The sequence below is a fragment of the Pagrus major genome, chromosome 19 (genome assembly GCF_040436345.1).
Source record: "Pagrus major chromosome 19, Pma_NU_1.0".
NCBI classification, from domain to species: domain Eukaryota; kingdom Metazoa; phylum Chordata; class Actinopteri; order Spariformes; family Sparidae; genus Pagrus; species Pagrus major.
The window spans coordinates 7,399,938-7,422,035 of record NC_133233.1 but is presented as its reverse complement, the minus strand read 5'-3'; the positions used below and the strand labels follow the sequence as shown (position 1 = coordinate 7,422,035).

Here is a 22,098-nt window from a genome sequence, read left to right as displayed (position 1 = left end):
TGAATGGCTGGTGTCTGGAGTGAGTATCATAGATAAACTATGTGAGCATGTGAAATATACTCACTGACAAACTGTATTATGGTTTAATCCATCTTTAATTGTTGTTGTGGTGTTCGTAAGCGAATCTCTGGGAAACTGCTCATGAAGGAAAATATGCACAGACTAATAGTGACTTCAGGGCAGTTGATGTCCATTGGCAGGTGATGGAACTTTGCAACCGTCATCAGGAACTGACGTTGCTTCAGAAGATGCTCGAGGAGGAATGGGCGCCGAAATGAGGCGGACTGGCCGACGAAAGGGCATAAGAGGAGTTAATGGAAAATAAAATTCACTCTATTGACTGGTGTGTTCGGGATGAGTAACATCTCAAAATCAATTCTGAATTATTGAAGAAGTGGATGCAATGAGGGCTGAAACGGAGGTTATGCACTCTCTCAACATATTGTGCTTTAGAGCTGGTTTGATGAATGCTTGAGACATAAATATCTGATTCTCTGTCTTGTTACTTCATGCGCTCTCATCATTGAGTCAACTGAGAGCTGCAAGAGGCTGCAGAATGGTTTGTTGATCGTCAGTGGGATCGCCATTCCTCTCAGTCCTTCCACATAACGGGGAGATATTAGAAATCAAAGGAGGCTTAATATTTCGGCTACAAAGGCTGCAATCATGCTTGGTTTGAGACTAAATGGCCTTAAAAACTGATTTTAGTTGAAAGACCATTTTCTGACACTCTTTGGAATTGTCCTTGATTTAATGTTTTTCCACAATTAACTGATCAAATTTGGTGAGGGGTAAATTACAGTTGCTCAAGCAAAGAAGTTGGTTAAACATTCTGTTACTGGAAACTACAGATTTCACACATCACTCTGTTTACAGGTGTTGGGGAGTACGACTGCATGTGTGAGACAAGGTTGTATGAAGCCGTTCGTGGCTCCAGACGGAAATGTGTTCTTAAGTGGTGTCACTTGAGTCTGTGTCAGTCGGGTCTGAAGACAACAAGCTTTGTATGTCTCCAGCCCAATCGCTAGAATTAATGTTGGCAATGTGTATTCCTGCAAACCACGGATATGCTGAAACTGAAAGGCACAAAAAAACACTCGGTTAGGGCGATGTTTCAGTTCAAAATACTTATTTCTTTTGGCTGCCACGAACTGCTGGAGATGTCCCGACTTCTTGTCAAAAAATACTGTTTTTTTGTCATCACAAACATGGCTGGAAAATGAGGACTCCATTCAAATATCCAGTGGTTTCATACTTGCAAATGTTGAACCACAGTCGCAAACTGCAGTAGCCTTGGCAGCCTTTTTCGCTTGTAACTCTACCACCATCCTGTCCACCTCTGAACTTAGTATTCTAGAAATGTCAGTATGGTACATAGACTATGATACGCACAAATGTGAATGTATCAGTGGTTTGCAGAAACTGCCAACATTTTATTCTGACAACTGAACTGTCATGGCTTAACATATTTAGATCTCTGGCCAAACTGTTGCCAGTCAAGTTGCGTTTTGGGAAATTTAGGCGCCAGGTTTTGACTACAAAGAAGAACGTGTGGGGTGAAAATAGACAGTGTATCTGGCGCTGCTGCATTTATTTTGATCCTTTTCTTTTCTGTCTATCTAAAGGTTTATCTTGAGTCCAACAACATTATTGGAGTGTAATGCTAAATCAATGAAGTAGTTATTTGTCTGTCATTGGTGGCACATGGGTTATTTGGTCTGTTTCAATGACAATCAATGTGCCCCACCACTCATAAAGGTACTTACTGACAGGAGAAGCACTGGAGGCTAGAAGTTTCCCCCTGCTTCCACTCTTTGTGCTAAGCTAGGCTAAACCTATTTTATGTTTGATGTTTGATGAATCTCTGCTCTGAAAAAGGTTTTTTCCTGATAAACCAGTAAATTGTGTGACATCTCGAATGACAAAGGTGCATGTTTGTCATAAAATCTTAAAGTCATTGTATTCACTTGAGTGTAACAGTGTGTTTAGGTTCACTAAGCAACCACACAGTGAGAGGGGTACGGGACCTGTCTTCTACTTCCACATTCATGACACTGATTTATTTTCAGTACCTGAGATGCCCCAGAACAACCTTGAATTGATTTGACAGCAGGGTGTCACTTTCACGTCCTCTGTGTATGCAGTTCACTTCCTTCACCCGTGCCCCCGTGGCAACCTGTGAGGATTTGAAGGAGAAAGGAGGATTTTGCTGGAGGGGTCTTCCATTTTGCATGGCACTTAGATCTGGAACCGCAGCATGGCATCGCCTCTGAATGCTGGATACAAAGAGACAAGGATGTACAGTAGACCCCAACACACACACACACACACACCCACCCACACACACGCGCCTTCTAACTGTTCTGACTGATATTGAATTGAAACAAATGTGTTTGTTGACATGTAAGGAGAACAGAACGTGTCAGTCCCCAGTTCTATAGTTTAATGAGGCAGGCTTCGCATCCTGTCAACGCACGTTCAACACTCAATTCTCCTGGGCTCTCTCTTTTAATCAACACACCCACTCACTCACTTATAGCAAGCAGCACATTTCCATAACAGCCTTCATACTGCTTCATTTGTCTCTAATGTTGGGTTAAACTCAGAGCTTTGTATTCACACACTTTAAGCTGACATGGCCGTTGTTGTGGTATTCAGTCATTTGCAGCCATCCTGAGCCCGCTGCTGTACATTTTCTGGCTGATACGCCAATATGATTTCTTCAAAAAGCTTTGGGCTTCCTAAATCCCACGCTGCACTGAGTGATGCTTAGCATTGATGGGTCGGCGCAAACACATTTCCATTCCTTTGGGCGTTTTGTGAAACAAAACAATCAAGCAGGGTTAGAAAGTCACAGGGTACATTACAGTGACGGATCCCTGAAAGCCCAATAAAGACCCTTACATCAATGCCAGTTTCAATTGATTACTTTTAATGAGTGCAAATAAATAATGCAGGACCGTTCACACACATACTCACTCTCTCACACACACACACTGGCAAGCAACAGAAACTTTAGTAAAGTTTATGCCCTTCAATTGCTTCGCCTTTCTTAAATTGTCTTTTAGCAGAATTGCTTGTTAGTGCTCTGCCATCCACCAGATCCCAGTAGCACCAATGAGATGTCAGAGGACTCTTCATCCCGTTAAGGCAGATGTACTGGTCAGCATGTGTGAAAGCATGCAGGATATTTTTATTCATTGCTGGGATGTCCTAATTAGCAAGAAAATTATGACTTTTCATGCAGCGCTAAGGGCAGATCATAGATTTTGTTAAACCAAGTTGTTTACAGAGAAGGTACGTTCTTGCTTCTTAAGAAAAATGTGCCACATAATCATAAGGAGAGACACATTCATGCTAGGGCTGTCAAGCAATTAAAAAAAATAAATCTAATTAATAGCATACTTTGTGATGTTAATAAACCACCATAATAATGTGTAATTAATCACAATTAGTCACGCATACCAATATTTGTCATAGGCATTTAAAAATATATGTACAAATTTAAAATAATTCACTGTAAATGGATTTTATTAGCTGAATGAATCAAGAAATAGCCAAACATTATAACTTTAAAAGGAAATTATATTTCAAGCTTGAAGTAGTCCGACAACGAAATTCCCTGCTCCATAAAATGCTCTGGTCAGCAGTTTCATCTGGGCGTTTTTTTGAAGCCCATGTGTGTTTTGGTATTTGTATGATGTTTCAGTAATTTCCTGACAATGTTTTACCCAGGGACTCTTAGATGGTGGCGTGGCCCCTTTAATAACAGGCCGGTTTGTAGAGAGTCAGTGTAGAGCAAAGGTTGGTGGCTGAGCTCAGAGCCACCGGAGCTGAGGAAAGTTTAGCAGAGAAGTTGTCTAGTGGCAGTAAATGTACAGTACAGGTTACAGTCGACCATGAATAAACTCTGCAGCTCCTCAATACACAAGAGGACCTCATGTTTGAGTGGCAGCTATCACTATCCCTGTTAATATCCATGCTATTTGTAACCATACTAATATCCATGCTAATGATGTTAATTATGCTGTAACAGCAGTCTGTATGCAATGGTATAACGGCTGTCTATTAATCGCACAAGCATTCTGGGTTTGAGAAAGAATGTAAACAGGAAGAAACTCTGGACTTTATGTTTATGAAGCTGCTGTGGAATGTGAAGGGAACATGTTCAGTGACATAAGGTCAAGGGGCGTCATAGAGCGCGATTAATCTGCGTTATCATTTTTAACATGTTATTTTCTCTATTGTTAATTTATCAAAATGACTGTGTTATGTCGACAGCCCTAATTCATACATGGTAGTTGCCCATAAACATTTTTTTTTTGCCCCACAGGCACCGAGTCCCTCAAATTAGAAATGACGCTTAAGGTCCATTCATCTATACCACACTTAGTGCAAGTTAACTCAGCACTGAGTGGTATGATTTCAGATCAAATTATTAACCCAATCTCCAGAAAAAATGTTGGCAATGTACTTATCTGCATGCCACAGGTATGTTCAAACTTTATATTTCTTTATGGTGCAACTTCAAAGATCACATTTTGGCTTAAATTACCTGTTTTGGTCACCACAAACACAAATGTCACGTCTCTTTAAAAACACACAATTTTGGTACCACAGACATGCCTGGAGATATCCCAACTTCCCATTGAAAATGTCCAAGTTTTGTCACCTCAAACACGGCTGGAAAGTGTCCCGAGGTTCCCTTAAAAATGTCCAGTGGTTTTGCACTTCAAAATGTTGAAATGTGGTCTCGAGCTGCAGGTACTGACTTGGTTGCCTTCTCATTTAACTCCAGCGCTCCCCTCCACCTCCCTATATGAAACAGAGTATGTTTGTTCATGCTTCTTGAGAGAAAGTGCTTCAAACCAACTCAAAACCACCTGGTAAGATTTCAGATTAAAGTAGCAGCCCCATCTCCAGAATAAACATTGGCAGATACATTAAAACTTTACACTTCTCTATGTTTCAACTTAATGTTTCTTTAGGGCTGATTTACAATGTTGTGTTGTGACAACGCTGTGCTCATGATCTGGTTAGGTTTAGACCCAAATATATGGAACGTAGCCTATGACACATATAAATGTGAGGATATTAATGGTTTGCAGAAACATGAACTGACTACATTTTATTCTGGTATCTGTGCAGAAATAAGATGTAGGTATTATTTGTACCCAGAGGATGACATTGGCTGCCATCCCCTGACCTTAATCAATATCTAAAAAATGAAGGCCTGTCTATCTGTGAATTTCCGTTAGTCCAGGCAAAGCACTGAAGACATGGTTGTATTGGCTGATTGGCATTAGTTGGCCATTCATGCTTCACAATCACCGGCCCTTTCATCATCTCTTTGGCTACTGCACCAGCTAACTAATGACTGGTCTGATCATGTGCATGGCTGTTTCAGGCTGACACAATACTACACAGACACCATTTGCTCCCACAATTCCCTCCCCCACCCTAACCTCCTCCATATAAGCTTTGGTGTTGTTGATTTATGATGTTCATGTATGTGTTAGGGGGGATCGGTCTTACCAGAAATCATTAAAGCTGTTCACATTCTTCGAGCAATACCGCAAGGGTTAAACAATTCACTATGAATGTTTAACTTGACATGTTTCCACTTTCAAATTTCCCTTTTTCCTCCAAAAACCTTGTATGTCTCCAAAACACTCACCACAATGAATGTCCTTTGAATTTGTCCTTTGTGGATGAATATGTTAACACATATAATGTCTTTTTGTTAAAGGTTTGGATTTCTTGAGGTTAAATGTTCTTTCTGATGTTGAGCCAACACTGTGCTTGTGATCTCGTTAGGTTTGGGCCCCAGCACCTCTGGGCGAGGGTTAGGAGAAGATCATGTCACAGCTGGACATGTCACCACAAAAAGGTCTCCTTAAGGTCTCCTTGAAAATGTCCAGTGGTTTCACACTGACAAATGTTGAAACACAGTCTCGAACTGCCGTCACTGGCTTGGCAGCCTTCTCACCTGTAACTCCACCATCATGCCCTCCACCTCCTGATATCAGGTCATAAACATGTGATGTGAATATGATATGACATGCTTTGTAGAAATATCAATAATCTATCTCTGACGTACAAATATGAACGTATCAGTGGACTGCATGAATGCTAACTGCCAAATTATTTTATTCTGGCTGATGTCTCCTCTGGAAATCAATGCCAGATGATTAGCTTTGTCCTTGAGGTTGGAAGACTTGTTAGATGACATTTTGGTATCCCTTGCCTCAAATTAACACTTAGACTTAAGACATTTTGAATCACAGTAGGCTGGTTGCCTTGACATTTGCTCATGGCAATTATAAATCACCTTCCTAAAGTAAAAATTTCCATCGACACAAACTTGAGCATGCTTGTTAGTGAGCACAAGGGGCATAATAAGCCCCTATGGGCTACTTGTAAGGCTTCAGACTTTAAGGCAGATAAAGCTGTTGCTCAACAGCACCTTTGTAGAGTTGTTCAGAGAGACAGCACTCTTTGTGTCTAACTCTTCTTGCTGATATGCTTGCAGTCACATCCATTTCTCACACCTTAAGGCCACTGCATCCCCACAGTGTTTTTATGGTTAGATCTTCCCCATTTTATCTGATGCACAATGTCATCCTGGAGGTGTGAGGAAGCAGTTGAGAACACATTGCCTGCCTCATGCAGTGCTACCAGTGGGGTGCTTTGCATTAAGGCTGGAGTCACAGTGGCTCTTCCACTCAGCATGGATTCTGTCCCTACAACGTACGCATGCATTTTTCATGAGCATTTGGAAATGTAAACTTCAGTTATCTTGCTGTGTTATTTCGATCTCTCGATGAAGCATGTAAAAAGACTAACAGATCTTGGCTATCTGTGATTCATCAGCTCTGCCACAACACAACATATTTTAATATGGAACATTTAGATGGACTTAGTCATACGATACAATCATTTCCACCATCCCTCTTTATCTGTGCTGCAAAAGGACCAGTGGCCTGATTAGAGCGCCAGAGGCAGGCTGGTGATTTGCCTTCTCTTTGCCTCCACATGAATAACTGTGTCATTGCTCGCCGAATTAACAAACACGGGCAGAGGGGTTAATTTTGTATTGTTGCTCATCTATCTCTCTCGCCTTCGCCCTCTTTTGCTACTTCGCCTGCTTTGCATTCTGAATCCACTGATTAAGTAAACCTGATTAGCTGAGCCGTTGCTGCCAAATTCACTCCTCAATTCCAAAGAGGATCTTTTTCCCCTCTCTTCATTTTCCATTCCTCTAGCTTGTCTTTCAAACAGATGAATGGATGATGAGATTTGACAGGCCCGTCCCTACCAACAGAGAGGTAGTTTCCTGTTTCCTGAGGTTTGCACTGATGAAGGCTGACTGCCAAAGCCAAGAGACCTGCAGTAAAACCAATTTGCAGATTCACCTGCAAAATGCTACTTTTCTCCCCCCTCGAGTCAAACATCAATGGAATCATTTGTGAGGGGTTTGGACTGCTTTGGAAACTATTGACGTAAAACGGCAGTCATTTAGTCCTGCCAGCTTTTGTGCCTGTTTTTTTATGTATACATTTTCTTTGCTTACCTGTATTTTTATGTTCATATATCAATAAACCAGTCAGTTTATGCAGTGTCTACCTTCTCCTACAGTTTTAACACACATGTCAAATTGTGTAAAGTTCTTTGTACGTCGGTGCTTTGACCTTCTAGATTGTTTGATTTTGTGATTTATGAGTTATTATTATGCAATGCATCTATTTTGTTTATATCACAGCCAGTGTGCAAACATTCAAATTTCGAATGGCTCACTATTGCAGAGTGATCCCCTGCACAAGATTTTGTGTGATGTATAAACACAAATTTGTTCAAATCTGTGTCAGTGAGCGTTTAACTTTTCCCCAGATACCAGAGCTGTTTCCAGGGAATTGAATGTTTTTTTCATTACTATAAACCATCTCCAATGTCGTTTCAAAGAATGTGGCAGTGCATCTAGTCGGCCTCACACCTGCAGACCACATGTAAGCACGTTCTCACTCCCAGTGCATCAAATATAGCAGCCTCATCAGTGGCCTTAAGCTTCAACTACCTACCCTCCAGTTTCAGTTTTTCACATGAAAGGCTCTGCAGTCAAGTTAGCAATAATATGTAATATACAACATCCACTTAGACTTTCAAAATAAAGCTAGCTGACATGTTTCGACTTTTGGACTGTCAGTAAGGTCAAACGGATGCCGTTTGGTTAAGTTTAGGAAAAGATCATACTTTAGGTTAAATAATGATGTTCATAATGTCTCGTAACATATGTGACATATCTTACATAATTTACATACATTAACTTACTTATGTAATATAAATTAGAAACTATTCACTTTTGGTCCCACATGGGATGCAAGTGATGGGAGTGAGAACGGGCTGGCACATCAGCCCAGGACCTCCACATCCAGCTTCACCTGCATGATTGACTGAGACCAGCCACTCAGACAGATGATGCAACTGTCTTTTTGCAAAACCAAAGAATACGTGCACAAGTGTCAGAAAGTGTCTCAGGGATGCTCATCTGTAAGGCCCCTCATCCTCACCAGGGTCTTGACCTGACAGCAGCCCGTTGTTGGAACCGACTTGAATGCTCACCTTCAGTAGCGTCTGGAACTTTGGAGAGGAATACTCTTCACAGATCAATCCTGGTTGCATGCATGCAACGTGTCGGCAAGCAGTTCAAACAGATATGTTATGCGTAGGGATAAGCTAGGGTCAACACACTGCCAGTTTTAATGCACAAAGATACCGTGTATCTTTACATACTACCTACCCACCAGACATATCAGACATGTTGCATGTTTGTGATGCTTTGATTCGTCGGGCACGACAGCATGTTCCACCTCTTGCCAATAACCAGCAACTGAGGAGGAGAGTTCCAACAACCTCATCAACCCTTTCTATTTCTTTGGGGAACCTGTGACCCAAAATATTACATATCTGTAATGCTTGTCATGTGATGTCTACAGTTCAGTGCCTAATAAATGTCCTTTTTAAGATCAAACTGCACATTGTAGAGTGCTGAAGTCTTAAATCTTCTACTTCAACTTGTTAAAAATAAGGAGCAAAACAAGAGTTTTGCATTTATGTCAGGACTTAAAGTAAGTTAAATACTATATTAAAGGCTTTGGAGGACCTTACAGTCAATGTATTCAAACTTCTTACCGCAGTGCATCAGAGTGTTTTAAAGCTTCCATTCTTACCATAGCCTTTATACCTCAGAGAATACTTCTCTAGTTTTATAACACGGTCATCCCGTCTTTCTGTTCTTTCCCATTTCTCACAGTCACAAGCGAAGGGCGGATTGATTTTGAGTAACATTTAACAGTACTATCAAATTAAAAGTGATTTAGCCCACACATAAAAAAAGGAGAAACTCTCCTCTGAGTTGGAAACTGGGCCAGTTTTTGGCATTGTCAGCACTTTGTTCAGCTATAAAGCTCAGTATGGTACCAGCCACACAGATGGAACCCCTCAGTGTTTGAATTTAATCTGTGAAAATGGTTTATTTAAATATTATTCTGATATCGTCATTATAATACAAACTGTTGCAATGTTCCAGTACAGAAGCCTCACACAATACCAAAGAAAAGAGAACTATAATTCATCAGAATTTTTGACAGCTCAACAAACAGACAGGACCGCATCGAAATGAAATACATTAGAAGAAACAAATACATCTAGAGTGAATGAGTAGTGTGGCATATAAAACAGAACAGAAAAATGGTTGTGTGATGTTTCTGAAATAGCATCCCTGGATGAAGGAACCGCTGCTCCAGCCGTCATCGTGAACTGTTCTCTTCTTTGGTAACGGAGGCCTTGTTGCTTGTAAGCAATTCAGCCTCCATCACGACCCAAACAAGCATCATTTTTCATCACTCCGATTACAGTTTCTAATCAATCTTCGCTCCAAACTCTCCTTCTTTGTTATTCAATGTGTTGCAAGGACCCAAGCGAGTCCCCTAGATTAAGGTGAAAGCTTTATAAAGGAGATGTTTCTAATATATATAGATATATTTTTTTTTTTGTCAAATACATTTTATCCAAGTTCATTTTGAAGAGATGAAAACCCACTTTGGACTTGTTAACACTTGAATATGAGTACATGACACCATTGTTACAAGTACAGAACATCACTGGCCTCTGCCTTTTTAAATGGATTTTTTAAAAAAATGTTAACATGCTGATTATTTTCATTTACAAGTTGTACAGATCTTTAACTTTTTACATGAGGGTTGGACAAACTGTCCACTCAGACTGTGCACACTCTCTCCAAAGTGCTGTGGCACATTTCCAACAGTATCCACATCCAAATCCCATTCTTCATACATTAAAATAAGCTGTACTTTTTTCTGAAAACTAAACATTCTGAACCATATTATATAACATGTCTCATTTCAAAAACACAGCAATTGATTCCCAGTCACAGCAGAGTGAAATATATAAGACTGATGCTAGGTTAACTGTCCAAATACATCCTGAAGCTATTTGGAACTCGAGGGATCGGACAGGGCTGCCCTCTGTCTCCCACACATCCTGTACCCAGGCTGGAAGCTGCTTATTACGAGATGTCTCTGGTCTGATCCCAAAGCAAGACAAACTCTGTCAGCCTTTAAACTTCGGTGCTGAATCAACAAGTTTCCCTCCACAGTTCTTTGGGAATGCAGTACGACTATACAAGGGGGCGTTTTTGCTTTGTCTGCAAAGCGGAATAAAAGCTTGAAGGAAGGTGAGCATTTTGCTTTTGAGAAAAACACAGCACAGTAATCGTTGGCAATAACATCTGTACGTCATGTATGAATGTTAGATTATACCATACAGCACATGAGGAACTACATAATCATGCTTCATGTTAGCTTAAAGGTCCCATATTTAGAAAGGTAGATTTGCATGTGTTTTTTGAGTATAAAGCAGGTCTAGGTGCTATAAACACTGTGAAAGTATCAAAACGCTCAGCTCACAGAAAAACTGACACAGCCTGTGTTCAGATACTGTGCCTTCAAACAAGCTAAGGTTGTGATGTCACAACAGTACAGCCACGCCCCCCAGCACGGCTGTTGTTGTTAAAACACCGGCAGAGATGGGACGGAAACGCGGTGGACGGTGTCTGATCAGAGCAAATTGGGCATTTCGGGAGGGGGGGCCTTAAAGAGACAGTCACTGAGACAGAGGGAGGATAGAGGTGCTGCAACAATGGACAGTATGAGAAAAATAATGTATTTCTCAACACTAAAGCATATAAAACTTTTCTAGTAGACACCCAGAATAAAGCATGAACCTGAAATGAGCGGAATATGGGACCTTTAAGTTGGTGTAAATTCTGGGCATCAAATGAGCAAAAAACAGTATGTGCTTGGAGGTCAATGTCTAACAAAAAATAAAATGTTGATCTCATTGCAGGGCAATTGCTGCACTGTGGCTGCATGATACTCATGGTGGATAACATTCATGTACAGGATGATTCTTGAGACATAAATCAACTACTCTATTATTCATAAATATTTCAGGTTGAGTCGGAACATCTGCATTTCTGATGGATGGTGCACATTTTCCTTTTCAGCTCAAAAGTTAACAACAACAACAGAATCCCATTTATTTTACCAGGTTAAACTATGTCATGGTAATGATCTAAAATTGTTGCCCTATGAAACCAAAACACCTTTGTCTGTGTTTGTGTCGGATTGTCAAAGCGTTTTGCTTATAAATGCTCTGTGTGGATAAAAATCTCTATAATATATCATCTGAAAATAAAACTAAAAATATATTACTGTGAGATATAAGAGAGAAAATTTCAACAAAACTAACTTATTTCTCCCAAACATGGGTCATATACAATGTCTATGATAGATAAGCAAATGTTGCACTGCATCTCATGTCACCTTCCAGCCATTTAAACATCTATCTGCAAATGTGCGATTGTGTGTGTATTTGCTTGTGCGCCGGCATCAACATAATATAAATGAGCAATAGCCATGATCCAGAGTGGGTGAATACTAATTTACCTCTTTGTAATGAGACATAGCAGGGAGGTGCACAGCAACTGAAGCATGCCATTTAAAAAATGGTGCAGGTCAATTAAAATTAATCATCCAATTGTCACATATCAGGGTTTTGAATGAGTCATAAATCGTCACATCCTTTTTATTCCTACTGAGGATGCAATACAAATTAAAATGACATTTTTTTACACCAAAGCTAGCACATTAAAAATAAAGCTAAATTCAACATACTGTAACACTGAACTCCAAGTGTTGACTTACGTAGCTCAAATAACGTTTGCTCCCTTCTTTTAAGCCTTCAGACTAATAAGCATGCACACCTGTATATGTATCACTAACAAGATGTAAAATTATGCACATCAGATCATTTGGATGGCTAATACTGCTGAAGGAAAATGAGAAATGTAGCCTTTTTTCAACCTGATGGTTGATGTTAACAGTCTAAATTAACATGTACTTGACTTTCTTTTGCTTCTTTGAGAGGGCCAGAGTGCCTCTTCACAATGAAGTTCCATGGCCAACATGGAGCGCTATGTATACAGCACATACAGTAATTCTAGGTGTTTCAAAAAAAACAGATATATATCTAGAATCATATATATTACACAAATGTAGATTCTCTGTTTTTTCTTGTTCACTTTTGAGCAATGAACACATGAAGAGGAACAGCAAAACCATAAGAAAGTCATTCTTCCATGAGGGTTATCCAACAAGATACAGAGTCCGTTTTCACACCGGAGTGTTGCACCTCGGATGGTGTCGACAGCTGTACAAAAGGTAATCCAACCGGTTTAAAGGTGACTGGTGTTTACAGTGGCTAATAACAATGTGCTGGGTAACTGTGCAGTCCGCATGGTGAGGGAGGGGAAGGGGAAATAAATCAGGCAATTTTCTCGTTCACTTTGAGAGCAAACAGAGAGAGCAAGATCAGGGCGCAAACCATATCAGTTCTTCAAATTATAACAAGGCATCCCTCACCAAACCACACGCCAGAAGGAGGACAGCCAGTCCATAGCTGGAGGATATTCTTGTACCTGAGAAGAGAAGAAACAGAGGATTAAAAGATGTACAGTGAAGCATACGTTTGTGATATAACCACTGCACAGATGTTCCGAGCTTTAGATCGACCAATGCAGCTCTGTATGAAATAGACATGTTTTAAATGTAATTATTATTAAGTTGTATGGCAACATGTCAATATGTAATCAGATGATGTTATACAACTGTACCATTTTTAATCGAGGTTATCACAATCCAGAAAAAAAAGTGTCAAAAACAGCTAGTTTTTTCATCACGTTGAGTCAGTGTGAATAAATTAAATAACTGAACTCTGATTAAATAACATTTATGCAGACTTATACATAAACTTTATGTTTTTATTCAGTTATATCAAATATACTTAAGGGGATCTTCTACATAAACATGAATTTGTTATTCAAGCACTGTACATAAAAGTAATGCATTTCCATTAATCCATATCTTGTAATAAATTGCACATCTACTTATTATCTACATCTATCCATCTATTACTACATCTACCTGTTACCCATCCCCACCCCAGGGGTCCTCATAGTTGTGCTGGAAAAAAATGCTTTTAGACTGGAGTTAAGAATGGTTAACAATGGTTTATATTACAATGCCTGTACCAAATATAATTTGCCGAAAATATATTTTATTGAGGGTGTTTATAAGAGTCAGGTCAGTAAGTGTGCATGAAACACTGCGTTTAAAGACCCAGTGTTGGGGGTTGGGGTTGTGAACACCGACCAAATTGTTGTGAGAGGTTGCAACATAAAAACGTTTAGAACTACTGATTTAATTCATGCAGATGGACTCAACATGATAGAGCATGTTGCATTAAATGTGACCCTTTGAAAAAGTGATGTGTCGTAGCGCTACAGGAAATAGACAAACAACATGTTTTGTTTTTTAATTTGAAGGATTTGTTTCAACCGTCACATCCTTACAACTTTCCACATCATAACATTAAATGCAAAATAGTTCATGAGATTGTAAAAAATGTGTCTAAAATGTTTTTTGGTTTGTTTGTTTTTTGTTCTTTAACTTATTGTGTTTTACCCTCTTCTGCATTCCACATTTCACACCATATGTTTGAATTAAACCAAATATTGTAAATATTATTTTAGGTTCTTATTTGTAACAAAAGTGATGCACACACGTTAAGAGGTGAACCTTAATGTATGGATAGTGATCGAGCTTCAATTTACAATACATATTCATCTGGTCGAAGCTGCTCAGCATATTTGCAGAATTTGATAGAAAATGGTGCAGCATTCATACAAAACTGTCAAGGTCTAAGATTGACCTTGTGCCTATGAAAATGAATATACATATTTCTTCTCCACCATCTTTGACAAACATGACAGACACGGAAACTTGTGTGGCCCCTAACCCTTAAAGGAAACAGTCTCTGAACTGTTATGAAAAGGATTTACATGGGCAGCTGCCGTCGCCTTGGCCCTGACAAACTGCCTTCACCATGGCAGGCAGCTCGGACTGTTTACTGAGCGTCTGACATGACTAACAACTGCAAACTAGAACACATTCGCCTGAGTCTCAGGAATATTGAACCTGAACTGATGAGAGTAACAGACGACACCAATACAATCCTTTGCAGCAGAATTCTGTGTCCAAAAACCGAAACAGAGAAAGCAAGGCTGCGAGAAAGACAGGGCTTTAAAGGAGGGAGAAGTGAGCAAAACAAGAAGTACAAAGTTTTAATTCTGTGAAACAAGGGCGGACTTGGGAAATAGAAATAAAATTTTCACTAAATCCTGTTGACATTGACTATATTCATGTGTCAGACAACCTTCTAAGAAGGAAATCTTCCAGGGGGACACTTTGTTCCTTGCAGCTCAGCTCTGGATTGTCTGGGCTGCTGGGGATTGGGGGATGAAGGGAAGGAATGGTGGTGGCTTGAGGTGATCTAGAGAACAGGAGTGCCACAGAGGAGCAGCAATCACTCTGGGCCAAAACACCCTTCACACAGAGAATAATTAATCAGCCTCCAGCTAGCAGTCTGAGCAAGACACAGGCGCAGAGAGACATACAGATGTACATGGGAAAAACATGCACTAATTCTCTAATATCCAGCTTTGTACAATAATCTACTCTGTGACAATTGAACCACAGTTCATATTCACAGTAGACACACATCTTTTGTAAAGTTGCAGCTGATGTTGATAATACCTCAGAAATGGTTAATAAATATTATGCAGTTCATCAGTAAACATTATATGGATGGTCTTTAATAGACAAAATTGCACCTGATGTTTATAAATCTTTACAGTTGCTTAATAAATGGTTAATAAAGCATTTCATTGTCATTAAGTTTCATTTACTATAAATGTGTCATTTATTAATGATGGCTATGATGGCGGTTATCAATTTACTTTGTTAACCAGGGCATTCCTTCTTAAAAAGAGTAACTGGGCAATTCCACTGGTTGCATGTACTCCGCTATGGTTTTGCTCCATGCTCCGCCGTCCGTCAACCCCCACCAGCTGTGTTTTGAGTGCAGCACGGCGCAGCACTGCCGGACAGCTGGAGTTGTGAGACCGAGGAGTTCCTGCGGTAATTACAGAATCACACCTATGTGTTATAAACACAACAACAAACAGACAAAAGGTTAGTGTTCCCATCTGAAGGATTAGAAGAAGGATTTGGATTTGTCTCTTTTTTGAGATTTTTGTGCTGGTGTCAACAGAGTGTTTTATTCAGAAAATGAACCGGATGTTGTGTCGTTGCTTCGGTGTGTGACTTCCTGTCTGCTCTGTACTGAATTCGGCTGAATTTTTGCGCCATGCTCCGGCATCCTGCAGAACTAGAAGCCCTGCGTGTCTGCTACGGAAGGGTCCGAACTGCCGGAGCTACAACGGAGTAGATGCGCAACGCAGCAGAGCCAGTGGAAGTACACACATAGACTAGAGTGAAACCTATACCTTTCATATGTTACACATCAATCATTCATTATCCAATACAATATTGTGTTGTGATTCAGTTTGAAGAGAGACACAAAAAAAATGATCCAAACTAATTATGTTAGAGTGTTGATGATGAGTTCAGGAGTCTCACAGCCTGAGGAGTGAAGCTGCTCTGTAGTCTGCTGGTACGGCAGCAGATACTTCTGTGTCTGTTGTCAGATGGCAGCAGGGTGAACAGACTGTGGCTGGGTGGGTGTTGTGTTTAGTATTCTTTGGGCTCTGTGCATGTATTAGCTAAACATCTGGCTGAATTTTTCACTTTGAAAAAATGTATACATAGAGCTGTATTGCATTCATTAATCAGTTAGCTAATTTGTTTTCGTGCTAACTTCCTGTGGCAGGCAGGGGACACGGTTTATCAAAAATAGGCTGCAAAAAGTTAACATTTTCAACATACTTGAGGCATAATTGGCACTGGGAAAAAATAAAATAAATAAAACAGGGAGGAGATGTCAGAGGTTCCCACTGGAATGAGTAGAGTTCAGGTTGACTCACATATAAACACAGAGCTATGTGAAAACAAGGCCTGAGTCTCCTGCAAGATTGTGACATTGTGACCAAACAAATGAATTTTTTATTAAATTAATATTTGATATATTGAACTTACTGTATGAACTGTAAGGACAACAGTGTTGTTGTACTACAGGCAAAAGTACATTGCTATTACCCAATCAGGGAATGTACTTTTTATGTAATTTTTATTGCTTTGTTGTGCTCCAGCTACATTCATTGAGTTACTGTGTGGGTCACTGTGTTTGCAGATTGCATCAGGGCAGCTTTTCTTATGGACTGGAGGCAAACACATCCCAGCACCATAGCAGATTTCATCACATCATTTACTTACTAAACTGCATAAGGAAATGTTTCCTCTTAGTCTGTTGTGTGTTTTTAGTGCATAGCAAAATATTCATAATATGTTCTCTCTAGTTTGTTGAACATGATTCATGATTTAAGCAGTTCAGTGCAACACTGTGTTCAGGTGGACAGTTAATGCACACTCATAGCCATCTGGTGAGAGGCCAGAAATCTGCAACACCTGCACAGCTGGGCTGTAAGAATGGCTCTTGGTAACATCAGGTTTAATTGATGCAATATATGGAGCACTTCCAGCTCTACTCTTTTTAATGTACTGTAGTGGGAATTGCAATGTATGAAAGATAATGGGAGCCATACTGACACCATGCTTCAGAATAAGATATTGTCATGTTGTGTAATTGTTGTTATACAGTACATTGATACTATATTTAATTGTGGTCTGTGAATGGTCTTTCTCTGTGTCACAGAGCTCCATTGTTGTTCAAAACTATTCAAACACATCACCGAGCCAAAGTGTTACACTGGGTAACATGTTCCTTCACTACCATGAACACACACACTGTAGTTTATATTGACTCAATCCTACATACACTGTCCTGATGCCACAAATACTTTCTAGAACTACAAATTATTAATAATTAGTTATGTATTAAGATGGAGACTAACCAATTGGATTTGGTGTGTTTCAGGGATTTGCTTAAATAGAATGATGCTAGCCCTCTGTGACAATATTCACCACAAAATACATGTGAGTTGAGGGAGAGTGATAGAAACAGTTAAAACAAGAGTGACAGACGGACATTCACTGGATGGAGAGCACTCCGGTGTTGTGTCAAAGTCTGTTCCCCCGTTGGTGTGTTTCCTCTTACTACCAGGAGCATTCTTTCTACTAGTTCAGTAAGTAACAAAGACAGGGTTTTGAGGTCAAATTGGGATTCTTTGTTTTGGACAGTAGCCAGGCTGCTCGTGGAAGCCATGTTGCTAATGCTGTCTATGCAACAGCAGAGCTGACAGTAACAAGCTGGACGCACTGGTTGCCTGAGTCGGAGTCTCGTCTATTTCTATTGTAACACACGCGGTTCTCATCAAAAATGGACCTGAAAACGACCTGTAGACAGTCATCTGAACGTCATACCAGCGTTTCACCACAGTTTTAATGTCTGTATGTGTAGAATATGTCACAGACATGAAGCGAACACACACGACTGGGGAGGGGCAGTTTCTTTCCTGTGCACTCTCTTTTTCCTTCTCTCCCTCCCTCTCTTTCCCCTTCCCACTTTCTCTCTCTGTCATCGGAGTAAAGGAAAATCATGTCATCATATTTATTGATAAGGCAGGAGGACCAGCTGGACCTACACCTAGTCCAGGGCTCTGGACCTGAAACCTGTCCTGAAACATTTTTAGTTGATCTTACTTAAATTGAAATGAAAGAAAAACAAATCATCAACCATTTGTTTTTCTGGAGTGGCAACTTATTACAGCAGCCGACAGAGCTACCATAATGACCTCCTTCTGAGTAAAAACAAGTATAATGGGTCACACACCGCATGAGGCACAGCTGTGCTGGGTCATTTCTTTGGTGTCAGTTCTGACATCTCCCAGATGTACTTTTAAAATCCATCGAAGCAACTCTAAACAGTCTAGACTCCCTCTAGAATTTGGTGATCAAGCCACACTTGTAGAGAACAGCAGGGAGATTGTTATTCATACATTATTGATTTGCTGTTGCAGTGGCTTCTATTGCTTTGGAAAGCAATTTTTCAGTTTGGTTGTCTGAGAAAACACAAACGGTGAGAGAAGGTGAATGTAGATATGATTTTATCAGGTAAGAAAAATTCATTCAGAACCAACAATCTATTCAGGGCGTCTGTGGTAGTGTTGTCAACACACTGGAATTTCTAACTTACAATACACGATACAATACCCCAAATAATATTTATATTCGATACCACATTTGATCGCTATCGTAAATATTGACACTACATCAGGGGCAACATTTTAGACTAGATAAAATATGGCTTGTTCACTGTGTATTTAGCAAAACAGCATCTTAGTTAATTAACCTCTGGAGGAGGTAATCATTTCTATCCTTTACAACAACATATGTTTCTTATCTAAGGTGTGATGAAACCCTCTTACCTTCAGGTCAAAGGTTAAAGCCTATACTCTTTAATGTTTGGTCATATGTGGACTGCCTGTTTTGCTCTTGGATGTTGGACTGTGAAAACACCAGGGACAACGATGATAAGCCAAGACTTTATCCTTCTATCTCTGATACAGTCTGATATGTTATTTTCTGATATTTCTTTTTAAGATATCAGATTGTTGTTGTCAACAAACAGAATTAGGAATCTAAGCCAAGGTAATAGCAAAGATCTGAGAGCAAGGAAGGATGAGTGGACAGATATTCAGATAGCTTGTGAACAAGCCAGCAGTCTATTTGGAGCGTTGACACGACTGGCTCCCAACCTTTTGGGTTGTACCTATTTTAGTTAAGTTTCTATACATGATCCCTCATCGCAGGTTGCATATATGATATATATCATATGTCTATGAGTAATGTTAGAGAAAATTGAATATAATTTCGTATAAGAGAAATATTTTTTGTCTGCTTCTTTTCTCCTTTTGAGGAGGTTTGGAACCACAATTTGGAAGTAAATCAGGCTGAGGGCTCTCGAAATGACTCTGAGAATTCCACATTTCCCTGGAAAACTGTTTGTACAGTAACTGTATGAAAACTATGTATGTGTAAACTATGTAAGTGTGTTAGGTGAGTTGAAGCAGTAATTCTGTGTAACCTGTTATTAATGGTTTATATTTCTACTGTGCACCTTCATACTAACTTCACAGTAAGCCAGTGTAAGATTTTATGACCAAGAGAATTGAGTCAGGCAGGAGGAGAACTGACCCCCAGATCCGAATTGGGTCTGCCACGGCGTATTTACTCCGTTGCAGCTCCGACAGCCCGGACTCTTCCGTAGCAGATATGCAAGGCTTCTATTTCTGCCAGATGCTGGAGCACGGCGCATCAATTCAGATGAATTCAGCACAGAGCAGACAGGAAGTCAGACACAGAAACAAAATCAAAACATCCGGTTAATTTTCAGAATCAAACACTCGATGTTGACGCCAGCACAAAAAAGGACAAATCCAAGAAAGTCCCCCCAATCCTTTGGTTGGGAACACTAACCTTTTGTCTGTTCGTTGTTGTGTTTATAACACATACATGCAGGAACTCCTCAGTATCGCCCCTCCATCTGTCCAGCAGCGCTGCGCCATGCTGCACTCAAAACGGACCCGGTGGGTGTTTTGATGGACGAGGGAGCACGGGGCAAAACTGCAGTGGAGTGGTTTCGCAACGCACATGCAACCAGTGGAATTCTGGAGTGATCCTCTACCTTTGAAATGTTTTGGGCTCTGCCTGTAGCTTGTAGCTGCAGAGTTGGGCTTTTCCACTGTAGAACTGCTGAGAGCCTTTAAAATCTCTGCTCAGCTGCAACACCAGGTCCCATTAGCAGTCTATCACTGTCACAGCTTTTGAGTCTGCACGAGTGAGACAACTGTGCTCCTATATGTGTTTGCATTTTTGGCAAATTGACACCATTAAAAAATATGCTGAATAAGTTAGCAGGTGGTCTGCAGTACAGGCAGCTATCACTGAGTTATATAAAACAAAAAAGTTCCGGAGTTATAATGAGCATCATTTATTTATGATGTATATGGTATTTATGGACCATTATTTGTGTCGAACTTTGGAGATAATGATATCCCTGTCATTCACTTTGAATCTAAAAACGGTATCATGCCTGTAAAACTCAGTGTAATTCAGACAAGGAGCACAATTGTTGCTACAAACTGACAATGAGGCATGAAGTGTTTTCAAGTACTTTAATTGCCTCCATGAGCTGTGTGTCACAGCAATTGCTGCTTCGACTGCTGACCGTGTTTGTGAGCGAGTAAAACTACAGTAACTTACTGTTAAGTTTAGAAAACCTGCATGCACCTCTGCCTTCATCTCACACAATACATCTGCCTCTGTCACTACCTCGCTTCGCTTTCCTGCGCAGCCCAGTCGCCAGGATGAAATGTTGGCAGATAACATTTCCAATGTTTCCTGCAAACCACTGATACGTTCACATTTGTACGTCTCATGAACAGTCTACCAAACTGACTTTTCTACAATACGTGTCTTATCATGTTCAATTTACATGTTTATGACCTGACTTCTGTATGAGGAGGTGGAGGGGATGGTGGAAGGCTGCCAAGCCAGTGACAGAGTTCGAGACTGTGTTTCAACATTTGTAAGCGTGTCACCACTGGTTGTTTTTTAAGAAGACCTCGGGACACTGTTCAGGTGTGTCCAGATATTTCAAGCCAAAATATGATCTTTCAGAAAAATAAATGTAAGTTACAACATAAAGAAATGTTAAGTTTCAACATGTGCATATATGGTATATATTTGCATATAGGCACATTGCCGACATATAACCCAACAAACACTGTTATGGTTTCTATATCTCTGCCTCATGCCTCTACACCCTTCACTGTCCTGCAACCTGGGGAGACATACCTCACAGCTGGAACTCTTCTGAATTGTATAAATACGTAGATAAGATTCAAGTTGTAATAAACAGGAGTTGTCTCCTGCAGAGTCATTTGGAGTCTTTCCCTCAATGCCAGCCATATTGAGTGAGACTATTTTGCATTGCACTACCTTTGAGCATGCATATGTTATATTTGTTGTAGTTGTTATATTCTTGGCACTGAAAATGCATATATAAATCACATATGCACAGCTATTGAATTATATTTTTTTGTGTGGGCTGTTTTCCACTTTGAAACTAACCTTGCCAGCGAGCATAATAAAGGTACAGGTACCTGCTGTGCTCCTGTGCTATTTTTAGAAAACAACAAAGGAGGAACATTTGTGAATTATTGTGTTTTTTGTACACGACCATGCATTTTAATTGCTGAGCAAAGAAAAAAAAAGTCTGGCAACAGAGCTGAAAACACACCCTAAAAAAATACATTTCATAAGGACCACGGGTGTATCTTTTCATTAATCCATCACTGTGTCTAAAAGCGTCTCCACCAACATCCTGTCACAGTTTCCTTGACGAGACCATTTCATGGATGTCTTTACAAGTCATTTTAGATTAATTCACAGCTGATTTCTTCTGTGGTTGTTCAGCTCATAGACAAATGAAGGCTATAGGTGAAAAGGCTCCATGAATTGGAGATGCCTAACGTTCCAC

General features: G+C 40.0%; 1 protein-coding gene across 1 annotated transcript in view; it reads right to left on the bottom strand.

Annotated features, from left to right (window-relative positions):
- Nucleotides 1–12,980: 12,980 nt before the first annotated feature.
- The window catches only part of vstm2a (V-set and transmembrane domain containing 2A), an 85,635-nt gene continuing 76,517 nt past the window's right edge, over nt 12,981–22,098 (bottom strand). The window contains exon 5 of the mRNA XM_073488866.1: nt 12,981–13,057. Coding sequence (XP_073344967.1) covers nt 12,981–13,057 — 77 coding nt within the window. The remainder of the gene's footprint in view (nt 13,058–22,098) is intronic.